The 12,836-nt window shown below is 40.7% G+C and overlaps 1 protein-coding gene across 3 annotated transcripts in view; it reads right to left on the bottom strand.

The window, feature by feature from the left end:
• MOCOS (molybdenum cofactor sulfurase) overlaps positions 1-12,437 on the bottom strand; it is a 211,389-nt gene extending 198,952 nt beyond the window's left edge. For all 3 annotated transcript variants that reach the window (XM_051812637.1, XM_051812639.1, XM_051812640.1), the window contains exon 1: positions 12,095-12,437. In XM_051812637.1, the coding sequence (XP_051668597.1) occupies positions 12,095-12,230 (136 nt within the window). In that variant the 5' untranslated portion in view covers positions 12,231-12,437. The remainder of the gene's footprint in view (positions 1-12,094) is intronic.
• Between the last annotated feature and the right edge of the window lie 399 nt (positions 12,438-12,836).

Raw genomic sequence — 12,836 nt, 5'->3', positions numbered from 1 at the left:
GCTGTCATGAGATTATTTGGTACTGTTTCCCCCTCTTCAGTGGCACTGAAGTTTATCCAGAAGCGCTGCAGTGTAATCCTTGTGACACTTTACAAGTACACCTATCCTTCCCTGTACTTGCAGAAATGGAAGAAAAACTGATTAAAGTTCTGATGGTAACAGCTATTTAATCTCTCAGGAGCTGTCACGCTCAGTGATGCAAAGCTTTGAGAATTGACTGAGTGCCTCCAAACAAGTATTACACACTGTGAACTCGGCAACAGTCCACCCATCCAAAGGAAAAGAGGTTTTCATAATGTTTTTTAAATGGGTAGCTTCAGCTAAGAAGCTGGATTTGTCTTTATTATTTCTAATCAGGATATAAATATTCCAGTGAAAGCAGATGTTTTTAGATTTGACATATGGGGAGAAAAGAGGGGAAGATTTCTTCCAACTCTTGAAAAATATCAGGTAGAAAGGAAACTCACTAAAATAAAGTATTGATGTAATTCACTAGAACTTATGCATTTTCATCATTCACAAAATACTCAACCTCATACTATAGGCTTCTAAGGACAATCAAGAGGATGAGTTACAAGAGGGAGAAATAGATGGTGTCAATCCCTAGAAAGCATTTCACTGGAGTAGCCCCCATGCTTTGGGAAAGTTGATATCGAAAAACAGGGGATGGAGGGAGCATTTGTTTTTGTACAGCCTATATCCCAAGGAGGGTTCCTATAGCTCCACAGGAAGGCATTTTCTTCTGTGCCCACATCTCTCCCTGTGGGTCAGCAGAAGCTGGGGTCATGGCAGTGCTCACTAGAAGGCAGTCCTGGTTCCACAGCCATGTGGTGCAATGATGCTTTCTGCACTCTTTACCAAGACTAAACATAATACAGCTCCTGACAACCTCATTGTTACTGCTTCTCTCACTCCCAAAAGTCTGGTTTCTTTCCAAACAGTAGCTTATACCTAAAGATCACTTTAAATTCTATTTTCCAAGCAAAAACACCTAGGCCTCTACAGAAATAAAAGATGGAAGGTTTAATCTTGACAATGAGCTCTCACTATAGTAAGAGCTAATTGCAACAGGAAAAATTAATAATAAAGAAGCTTACTTTTTGTCCCAGACATCTGCCTCCTTCCCCCTTCCTCATACATCACCTCCTCATTCAGCCTAGTGTTTCACAGACAGCAGAAGCTTTAAAGAATGCAACTAAACTGGGAATCGCCACTCATGATCAACCCTTCTTAAGGAAAATATTTAACAGTAACAAATCCTAAACTGTTAGTATCCAAAAGATAAAAAGGGTGCTTCCCAAGGAATAGATTTCCTTTATGCTGCAGTTATAATTGCATTGTTTTCCTCATAGGAAAACCACTTCAATGCATGGTAATCCCTTCAATGCTGTAGAGCCATTAGCTAATTTGCGAGTACATCAATAGTTGCTATAGTAATTAATGAAAAGCTAAATTTCCACCTAAACCTAAAATCAGAGCCTTTATTCTGGTTTTAGTCTGCAGAAGCAAAACATATTATTAATTTTCTGATCATTAGAGAAGTTAATCTGTTACTCTGGAACTGACCCTGAAGGACAAAGAGCAGATAAAACTGCTAGTGCCATAAATTTTTAATTAAATCTCACTTTAGAGAGTTTCACCTGAGCATGAATTTAGAATAGTTTCACCAAAATCCACAATTAATTTACAAAAAAATTAGCAGATTTATAACTGTAGATTCAACAAGACCTACATCAAAGAGAACTTGCAGGGAAGGGAGGGAAGTAGGAAGGAAGGCACAGAGAGAGGGAGACAGGAAGGCAGGAAGGCAGGCAGGCAGGAATGGAGGCAGGCAGGCAGGTAGGCAGGAAGGGATGGAGGGAGGGATGGAGGAAGGGAAGGAGGAAGGGAGGGAGGAAGGGAGGCAGGGAGGGAGGAAGAGAGGAAGGCAGGGAGGGAGGAAGGAAGGAAGGAAGAGTGATCCTCACAAAGACTCCAGCTTTGCAATTTAAGATGGCTTTTGGGGACATTTAATGTACACAGAAAGTGATTTTCCCACTACAACTGTCATAGTTTTCTCCCTTCCTACTGTATTTCTGCTCTTGGTGAGTTTGGAGAGATACTAAGACAATTCATTGATATAACATTAACTAGACAGCTACCAATCTATAAAATAGAGGGCTTAATTTCATCATCCAAAAAAAATCTGGCAGGGACATGCACCTCAGTCAAACCAGAAATAGTTGTAAACGAACGGAAAGGAGAGTTTGTAGGTCCCAGTCACAGGGACTGCACGGCCCAGGAAAAAGTGAGCTGCAGTGCAGTTCAGAGGTGTCACGCTCTTATTTCCTTAATCTACCTTAAAGCTACACCTTTGCAGCCATCTCTTAAAAGTTATTTATACATTTTAATATCTCTTCTATGTAATTTCACATTACCCAAAATATATCCTACATGGTTTTTAGTTTATTTCTTATGTACTGCAAGTCTTCCAAGTCACTTCTAATGAATTTAAATGGCATATTTTTTATGCACTTATACTAGTATTAGATTATCTCCTTTTCAGAAGGGCAAATAGTCATCCTGCATTTGTTATATTAGGCTGTCTTGGCAGCATTGTACCTGTCACTAAGCATCTATGCTAAGGTGGTAAGAAGAGGAACATTATCATATTGCTACACTTAATGACGACCTTCCATGATATCATAGAATCGTAGAATCTTTACAGTTGGAAAAGACCTCTTAGGTCATTGAGTCCAACCTTTGACGGATCACCACCTTGTCCAATAAACCACAGCACTGAGTGCCACGTCCAGTTGTTTCTTGAACACTTCCAGGGAGAGTGACTCTACCACCTCCCTGGACAGCCCATTCCAATGCTTGACAAAAATATGTTACTTCTGAGGCATTTACAGTCTTATGGGAATTTATAAATCAATCAAATATTTCATTTGTTTGTGAACACAAACTCTATGACCAACAACAGAATGCAATAATATACATACAGTTTTGTCTGAACACCAGTTCAGTCAGCTTCCCAGCTAAACTGGGAATACTACTGGGTTTATGTGGGGGGGGAGAAGAAAGTAGCATGTCTGCAGATGGTAAAGGCTTCTTTTTCATGCAGTCTTTAATTCTGGGCCATTCAGTCCACCAGGTAGGGAGTTCTTGCTAGTTAACCACTTTCACTTATCTGTTTTAATCCAGTCTCACAAGAAGAAAATGTGCATTATCAAAGCAAATTATCCATCACAACTGAGATTGGACAGGGTATTAAGAAAAGTCACCACTCTGCTCACTGGGCTTACACACTCCTAAATTGATTAAATCTGTAATGAATATTTTCCTAGTGTGTGATGAATCAAAAATGATGACATTTGTAAAAAGTTGCATACTGCCAGAACAGCCAAGTAACATTTTGGTTTTAGTCAATTGTAACTGTTTACCATTAAAAGAAATTATAGGTACGTATACGAATAAATAAAAATGCAACTCCAAGGCACATATTTAATAAGTTACACTTCTTAATAAGTTACTTGGGAAAGGAATGTCAGAGCAGACAAACAGTGTATTTTACTCAACAGCAATACAAAGTCCTTTTTTTTAAAGAAAGGCAACACACGTTGGAACCCATTACTGATACCATCAGTTCTAAACTACTGAATTATGACAACTTAATGTGCTGTGTGGCATGAACATAAAAATGTGGAAAATCCTGGTCTTCAATTTCCTCCTCAGGAAGATATTACCGGACAAACTTTCTGATGACTGTGTAATTTCACCTGACCTGTTCATAAGTTTGCAAAGGGGTATAAACAGTGATATTTGGTGTTTAATTGTGCATTAATGAAATTGATTCACACAACATTAATTTAATTAATGAATATTTCTTCAAATAAGTTTCCTGTCATCTTTCCAAATTTTAATTTAGAATATTATTCTGCATATTTCTAGAAGAAGTAAGCTTAGTTGTGTAATCATTTTTCCTCAGCTAATGATGTCACCAAAATATCACATCCTTGTGATCACATCTCTCTCTTTTAGGAAGACCGTAACTGACAAAAACCCTGTCCAGTCATGTTCTTAGCTTTCTTTTAAAAGCATTTTAGATCCTGGTGCTCCAGGGACTAATCTGAATGAACACAGAAACCACATCTCTTTTTCACTTATCTTGTTAAAGCCATATTCCCCCCACTGTTACAAGAAACAAGGAGTGAGTCAGGACAAGGATGAAAGTAAGAAGGGGAAAATAAAATAGCAGGTAGAGAAAGCCCTCTCCCCAAGTTCTGCCTTCCAATTTAATATGTGTATCTCATGTAATGGAAAAAGAGAGACTTAACAGTTTCCTGCATGACAGTCTCAAACAGCTGCCTACGTGGGGTCATATCCCCATCACAGGCATCTTGCAGGCAATCGCTTCTCTATAGAAGGACAGAAGGTGAAGGGGCAAAGAGCACCACGGCACAGGATCTATCTGGGCTGCCACAAATACTGCCAGGAGCGTAACAACTTGCCTCATTAGCAATGAAACTAATTAAGTCTGACTTAGTGAGTCAGGTTTTGTGGCCTGCCTTTATGCCTTCCTACCCTACTACACCCCTGCTTCTCCATAACTCTTGACATCCCCGTCCCATTTTTCCTAATGCCTCCACAAAACACATCCCCTCCGACCAAGTGAGACAGGAATCAATCAGTGTTTCTCAATACACAGACATGGTAACAGCAACAGCATTATTAAATTAGGAAGAGAAAAAAATATACCAACCCTAAATGGCATATTCCTAACAAGAATTTCTTTTTAGTTCCCTTTTTAAATTCAGGGAAGCAAAAAAATTTTAAAAACCCACCTTACTAGTACTTTAGTGTCACATTAACGAAAACATCTGCATTGATGGCTTGGGCCAAGACAACCTACTATAAAAAGCCTGAGACATTTGGGAGCTCATTCCACTTCCTAAATTTCATCTCAGAGTAAAGCATGCTACTAGCCTCTTGCTGTGCAAACATATTGTGCTGTCTACCCATTTATCACCCTCTCACATTAGTGCTTTTTACTTTGCAGCACTCTGCAGTATGGTCTTCTTGAATTCAATGACAGTCTTTTCACATCCAAGCAATGCCTTTGCAGCATCTCTCTGATACCAAGTATGCAAAGAATCAAGTTGATCAACAAAATCTCACCTCCCACCTCTCCATTTCTTTGTCCTTACACTGACTTCTGACAAGTAGCTCAGATACAGGAATTGCTACCATAACATATGATGGAAATTTCAAGAGCGTCCCATGCCAGGTTCTGATTTTGCAGAGAAAATTCCAGTATAAGTGCAGGAACACTAGAAGCAGATCACTTCTGTCAGGAAACTTACATATAGTCTTTTATCAATAATCTTATATTTCAAATTTTAAAAAATTAAATGAGATACATCACACAGAAATAGGCTGGGAAGAAATCAATACACATCTCACGTGTAGCAACATCAGAACAACAGAGGAGGACAAACAGCAGAATTTATGAGGACGCAAAGGTAACAGAAGGAAGGAAGCTCCACTGATGAGGGATTTTGTAGGAACAAGATTTTGGTACATTTCCAATTTTTGAGTAAGAGATAAGAAGCATCTTGTGCTTTTCTAAGTAGAACATCTGCCTGTTTCAATACTTTCAAATACTAATATACATCTTGTACAGACATTAATTTTAGAGATAATGTATCTTTTAATTAAAAGTGCATTTTTTTTAAAATGGGTGGCTGATACCCTGCAGCATCTGTGAAGTTCCATAAATTATCTTTCCAAATCTAATTTTTCTTTTTATGTCTACATACTGATTTAAAAATCTAATGTCCACACCACATATGATTATTTCCTGTTGTAAAGAATCCAGTTCGAAGTGATTGAATACTTATTTCTAAAATACCCCCCAAATATTCTGAGTTCATGTCAACTGTATCAGGTTTATAGGGTTTGGGACTTTGCTTTTCTGCTCCACATTTCTGTATTCCAGGGAGAGTTTTAAATGCCTTGTTGTGACACAGGCGATTACAGAGTCAGTGTAATGGTGCAGTGAACATCTTTATATGGGTATTACAACACCAAATCTCAAGCTAAACATGCATTATATCTATTACTCTGAATAATACAATTCAAGAAAGAAGAGAGAGAACCTGTAACTTTCAGATAATTTTTTTCATCTAACTAAACTTTAAAGTAACTAAAACTGTATTCCGTGCTGAAATATTATGACTATTCTTCATTTAGAGCTAAGTCCATCATTAACAGCAATTGAAAGATCAGTTCTGCATAGAGCAGACTACCTTCTGAACCTTGAAATGCTAAGGAATTCCCTAACAGTACCTGTTACTTCTATCTAGGCAAACGAAAACATCTGAAACTAACATACAACTACTGTTACTAAATCCACTTTATGCTCCACACATGCTTCCTCTTTGATATCAGTTTTTTAGACAAGAGCTTATGTAGATAAATGCAAATTTGAAATCAACAGGAAGCATTAAGGTTTTACTTGAGCATTATTTTTTTTTTTACAAAATAATTGTCATGTAGTTGTGTGGTTGCACTTCCCATACAACAGTTTCTTTTTAGGATACCTTCCCCCCCCCATTAAAAACATCTTCCCAGTCGTCTTCTAGCATTTCAAACTGTCTGCCAGCATCCTTCTTCAATAAAGATAATTGCTTTTGCTTTCTTTTCCCTTCTAAGTGGAAAAAAAAAAAAAAAAGGTGTTCCACAAAATTAGATCACACTGTGACAGAGAGGTTACTGAGAACAGGAGCAGGTCACCAGAGATCTCACAGCCACTGAGGAAAGAGTAAACAAGCTTGCAGAGTGGTAGGAAGAGGAGCTTTAGACACCAAAATCAAAAGGTTTAGAAGATTTTACCTCTGCTCAGGGTGAGCTAGAGAGAAGGTAACTCAGTGAGACTTATTCTCCAGCACAATTAGCAGTGCTTCTAGCCATACAGAATCTTCCAATGAGGCAACAAAAGCAGACTCATCCTTCCCCTACACATTGCTTTTGCTGCCATCTTGGTAGGAGAGGTAAGCACTGGATTAACATTAACATACACTAATCTCTGCATGTGGGTGAAATAATTTGTCCTTTCCAGGAGATGCTGTCTCTCCTGGGACTGTAGCTGCCTGGCTTAACTCTGGCCAGCAATGGGTGGGTGGGCATCATGGAATCACAATAAGCATTGTATTTGACCATAAAATGGCACATGCCTGGTTCAGCATAGACTTTAGACAAAAATGAATCAAAATAAACTTATCCCTCATTATCAAACTGGTTTTTAAACAGCGTGATCAGACTTGTATATCACTAACTTGGTCAGAGAAAACTATCGCTCAAAGAACCTAACTCTAAAAGGTTTTGCTGAAAATATAGTCACTTAGTCTTCAAGAAAAAGAAAAAATGAGATTAAAAAGATTTTTCCACAGATAAAAATTACTAATAATTATGAAGTCAGCAGAAAGTAACATATACACATGCAGAAGATAGCTACCAGATCAAACAGAATACTCTCAAAAAAACCCCCAAACAATAAAACATAAACTAAACAAACCCCAAAAACCTCCATGAATGTAAAAAATAATAAAATCTCTAATTATTTTAGGATACAAAAACTATTCCAAATTTTTTTTAATTTTTCAAAATAAAGAAAAAACCTCAGACGTGAGGCTGGTAGAATATCTGGTTTGACAAGGCAAGCAAACTGGCAAAGCAGTAGAGAATCTAAGGTCCCGCCTACATTTGCAATCATGAGATGAGCACAACTCTTCAAGCTCACAGTACACTCATCTTCACAAGTTTCATAAAATGTGAGCATCAGCTACCTATCAACAAAATTACTCTGAGCTGACACATCAGAATGTATTTCCTAGTTTTGAAATTCAGCCAAAACACCAGACTATCCCAAACGTGACAAAACAGGCTTTTCTGTTCTCAGAGGACAGAGCTGACTTTTGCTACCCAAGCCCCTGAGGACTAACTTCAGCACAAAGAGAAGATCTCCTACTAACAGGAAAATAATTACTAGCAATATGAGTAAAAGGACTTATTTTTGTGTAAGGTCAGATCCAGTACCCAGCTATTCCTTAACTGAACAACACAATAAGCTCTCGTACAGCTGACTGGTTCACAGGACATCATTGGAATTCCAAAGAAATAAAGGCCAATTCTGTTACTTAAAGCCTAGTTTGCTTTTTCTTTTTGTTTAACAGGCAAGTTGTGTTATTATTGTTATTTGTATGTAATCACACATATCACAAATATTCATGCTATTAAGGTAAGATATGATTTGTCCTGACTGTTGTTGAAGTACAGAACAGTAACTGATTTGACTATAAGTGTGACAGTCCACCTCACCTCAGTTAAAGACTGTCTTCAAATAGTCAGCAGTCCTTAAAGAATACATACTCTCAAATACATGTTGATTTTTATTTGGGGATGAATATCCACTGCTTATTGCTCTTGGAAATCTCCCACTGAACCACCACAGCTATATTAAGAGAACACTGGCACACAACTGAAAGTGGAAAGGTATCTTGGGATTAAGTGCTGCATCGAAATCACATGTCAGCTTTTTCTTTTTTAAAACCACAATACAAACTAAAGCTGATATTTTCTTTGCTATGATAAACATCGCAGAAGTATATTCATCCCCATTACTTAACAACAGAACCTATAAACTCCTGCTGATTTCCTTATCCATTTTGAAAGCGCAGTTTAAAATTCTACACTGCAGAGAAGGGTATGCTGCTCACAAGATTAAAGTCAAGGTCACATATTGCACATACGCTACTGCCTGTGAAACAGGGATCCGTTTCACAGACTCCACATATATTTTTAGAAGGGGCTGCTGTAGCCATCAGCTAACAGCCCTTGAATTACAGAAGTGAAGATAAACTGGCTTAAAAGGGAAAATTTAAGGCTTCTGTGCCAAAGAGACAGATCCCTGCTGATTTAAGGAAGTAAAGTACTTCCTTTTATCTCTTCACAAAACCTGAAGGGGAAATCCCCAACACACATTGAGTATGAGCCTTACTTTCTTTCCAATGGAGCTGTAAGTGAAACTCCCCAAGACTTTGTTAGGACCACAGGTAGACCACCTTAGAAAAATCCTGGTGTCACAGTACGCCTGGTAGCCGGTGTTCCCTATAACACATCTGTTGTGCCTTCTTCTCAACAGGCATTTGTGCAACTATTCATACTAGAGCTAAAACAGAAGCACAAGCACCATGCAAGCGAACACTGAAAAAATTTATGCCTTCCCCAGAGAACATAATTTGCACAAGATGTCCTGAGAGGATGCCACAAAACATCAGCAATCAGGAAGAAGTGAATAGATTGATATGCAATAATTATTATCACATGGTGCTCAGAAGATTACACTTCCAAAATTGAACATTAGGCTTAATTCATGGATATCTAGACAGGGACTCAAAAAATTCTGTTCACATAAAAAGTGAGCAGCAAAATCTGGACTTCTATCCAGCTTTAATGATGGCAAGATCTTTAAGGCATGCCCCAAATAAACAGAGCACAGGATAAGAAAGTTGGGGTTGTTCAGCCTGAAGAAAAGAAGCTCCTAGGAGACCTTAGAGCTCCTTCCAGTACCTAAAGGGGACCTACAAGAAGGCTGGAGAGGGACTTTTCACAAAGACACGTACTGATAAGACAAGGGGGAGTGGCTTCAAACTGAAAGAGGACAGGGTTGGATTAGATATTAGGAAGAAATTCTTTACTATAAGGGTAGTGAGATGCTGGAAAAGGTTGCCCAGAGAGGTTGTGGACTCCCCATACCTGGAGGTGTTTAAGGCCAGGCTGGATGGGTCTCTGAGTAACCTGGTCTAGTGAAAGGTGTCCCTGCCCATGGTAAGAGGGTTGGAACTAGGTGATCTTTAAGGTCCCTTCCAACCTAAACCATTTTCTGATTCTATGACTACCGTTAACTCCCCAAAAGAGAAGTCATTCTCTTTTGCCTAATGGAACAAGTTAAGATTGCTTTTTACTAGAAGGGATAAAATTGCAGGAACTTGGTGCAGTAGGGAGACACCCAGCAGAGATAAACCCCATGAACAGCTACAAGTTCCTTAGTGAATCACTGTTTGTACAGTCAGGACTTATCCACAGAGCTGATCCAAGGCCACTAGAGATGTAAAACTTCTACCTCATTCCACAACCTGCACATTCTCGCAGGCCACTGAAAATGGTTGAGTAGCTAAATTCTCATTTTTGCTAAGTCATCTGGAGAAGGTTCCTTTACTTACTGTTGCTTCTGCCAACCTGTACAATAGCCACCTTTCCTTTGCCTTAATTCCACAAGGCAACAAAAATCTAGAGCTTTAAAAAACTTTTTATAACATCAACATTAATGTGCCAAGACCTTCAGCAAGTGGGGATATATCTACATGGGTAAATAAAAGGAGTCCAAGGTATAAATACAAGTAACATGCTTGTCATACACACTGCTCCACTGTCAGTTAGTTCCTGGAGTCCATCCTGGACTTTTAGTCAGCTTTGAGACAAAAAGACATGTAAGGCAGGGGACATGTGGCCTAGGAATCTGTCCCTCGACACCTTTCATTTGGCACTGCTGGTAATATTTTGAAGGTACAAGTTCTTGACTAGAGGAGATATGCCACTGTTTTTAAGACAAAGGATACCACATGCAGGTACAGCAACCAGTTAAGGGATGTTGAGTTTCCTCACAGAGGTGACAAGCTTTCAAGATGAATGGATGATGGGTTTCTGAATTGGATAATGCTAAAATTTGAAAGAAGAAAACAAAGGGCTGAAGGAATTTGCAACGTAGGTCATCTTACTATAGACAATTATGTGATTTCGATTAGCTAATAGTGTTGTAGATTCTATTTTATACCTATTTATCTTTTTCTACAAATACTCTAAATTATCTATCATCTACATCTTATTTTAGTAGGTTGCATAACCAAAGTGTAACTCAGTAGCCTACATCAGCCAAAATATTTTCAAAGGGAAGAAAACTCCTAATGCTCTGCCTTTGCAGTAACCTCTCTGGGAACCAGACTGATTTACCAGACATCATTCATTACCAGATACACTTCATTTCAAAACTGGGGAGCCTCTGAGAAATGAATCTGATACTTGGGAGTTTTGAAAAGTCAGTAGCTTAAATGCCTAAATAACGTTTGAGTTACAAAACACCCACTCTTCAGAATCTAAGTCTGAATTTAGAACAAGCAATTTCTTGTATTCAGACTTTCAGTGACACAACTAATCTGTCTAAAACCAGACTGTGAAATCAACTACTGAATCTTAAGGCTCTTCAAACTGATGCTTAATTTTTATCCACATCCCTCTAGAAGCAAAGTGTTACTCCATTCTTTACTAAACACTCCTGTGTGAGAAAGTCCACTCCTGTATTTGATAACCAAAATTCAAAGATACTATGAAAAGAGAAGTAATATGAAACTTAACAGAAAGGGTGGCCTAAATAGCAGTTTCAGGACATACAAACTGATGTTATTTACTCCACTCCCCACTTTGTTTTTCCCCTAAGTATTCTGAAGTGCTAATATCACAGGCATTGATACCCCTTTAAGTAAAATAAATTGCTGTTTTATAACCATCACGATTAGATTTGACGTAGCATGTGCAAGGATGCTGAATGCTGGGGGATGGGAAAATCCATACAAATCTGCGAAAGTAGTTCACAAAGGCCTGTCTAACCACAAACTTTTGCTAGCCAAGAGCTGTTTTACCATTTTTATTTCTCCCTCCCCTCCTTCCCCCTCCCTGAATCTCTCTCTTTGCATTTTGCTGCTGTATCAAAATGCTGTATCAAAACACTGGACCCACGGCACCTCTGGGGCATTAGGGGAGAGGGAGTGAGTGAGAGGGAGGAGAGCGCCCCCTTATCGCCTTCCTATAGCTGAGAGAACTGCAGCAAGCTGAGCGCGTCCCTTCCTCCCAGCATCCCCGCCTCCGGTTCCTCGCACCAGCGATTTCAAGGCCAGAAGACGAGTCGAGACGGGAATGGCCCGGGCGTCCCCCGCCTCCGGCCCGCCCCCCGCAGTCCTGCCCGCCCCTTCCAGCCCCTCGGGGCCGTTCACGGTACCTCGGAGCCGGGGGAACTCTCGCTCCCGGAGCCCGCTCAGCCCGTCTCCGTGCCCGTACCCGTACTCGCACCCGGCGGGCCGGGCGGCCCGGAAGGCGCGGAAGGAGAGGCGCTCTGCCTGTGGCACCCCGGCCATGCCGCGGGCACAGAAAGTCTGGAAAAGGACAGCAGCCCGAAAGTCCGGCAAGAACAGTAGCCGGGCAGCGGAGCCTCCCCTCGGGCGGGCACTGCGGGCGGAGTGCACTGCGCGCTGTGCTGGCCCGGCCCGGCCCGGCCCGGCCGCGCCTCGCTCCTCCCGCCGCCCGCCCCGCCTGCCCGACCTGCGCTGCTGCCGGGGCGGCCGCGGGGGCGGCGCTGGGGCCGGGGCTGGGGCTGGGGCTGGGACTGGGGCTGGGACTTGGTCTGGGTCTGGGACTGGGACTGGGGCCGGTCCGGCTGCTGCTGAGCCGGTGACTGGGCCAGCACAGGGAGGTGTTTCCTGTAAGGAGAAGTTTCCTGAAGCACAAGGACATGGGTTTTGGGGATCGCAGTAACAAGTGTTCCGCTACTCACATCCCCTCCTGTAGAGGTACGCTGTTTAAAATACCTCGTGGAAGTCTCTCTTCCCTAAAATTTTCAAATTCGATGCTCAAATTTTCCTCATTACCTCTTCCACTGGTGCTAATAGTGGAGGTCGCTTTTCCCACACTTGGCTCTTGGTGTACGATACTCCTGCATCACGCTGAACCGGCTCTAGTGGCCA

Source organism: Manacus candei, unplaced genomic scaffold, assembly GCF_025592945.1.
Source record: "Manacus candei isolate 608988 ecotype Guabito, Panama unplaced genomic scaffold, ASM2559294v1 h1tg000088l, whole genome shotgun sequence".
NCBI lineage: Eukaryota > Metazoa > Chordata > Aves > Passeriformes > Pipridae > Manacus > Manacus candei.
This window is presented reverse-complemented; position numbering and strand designations above follow the sequence as displayed.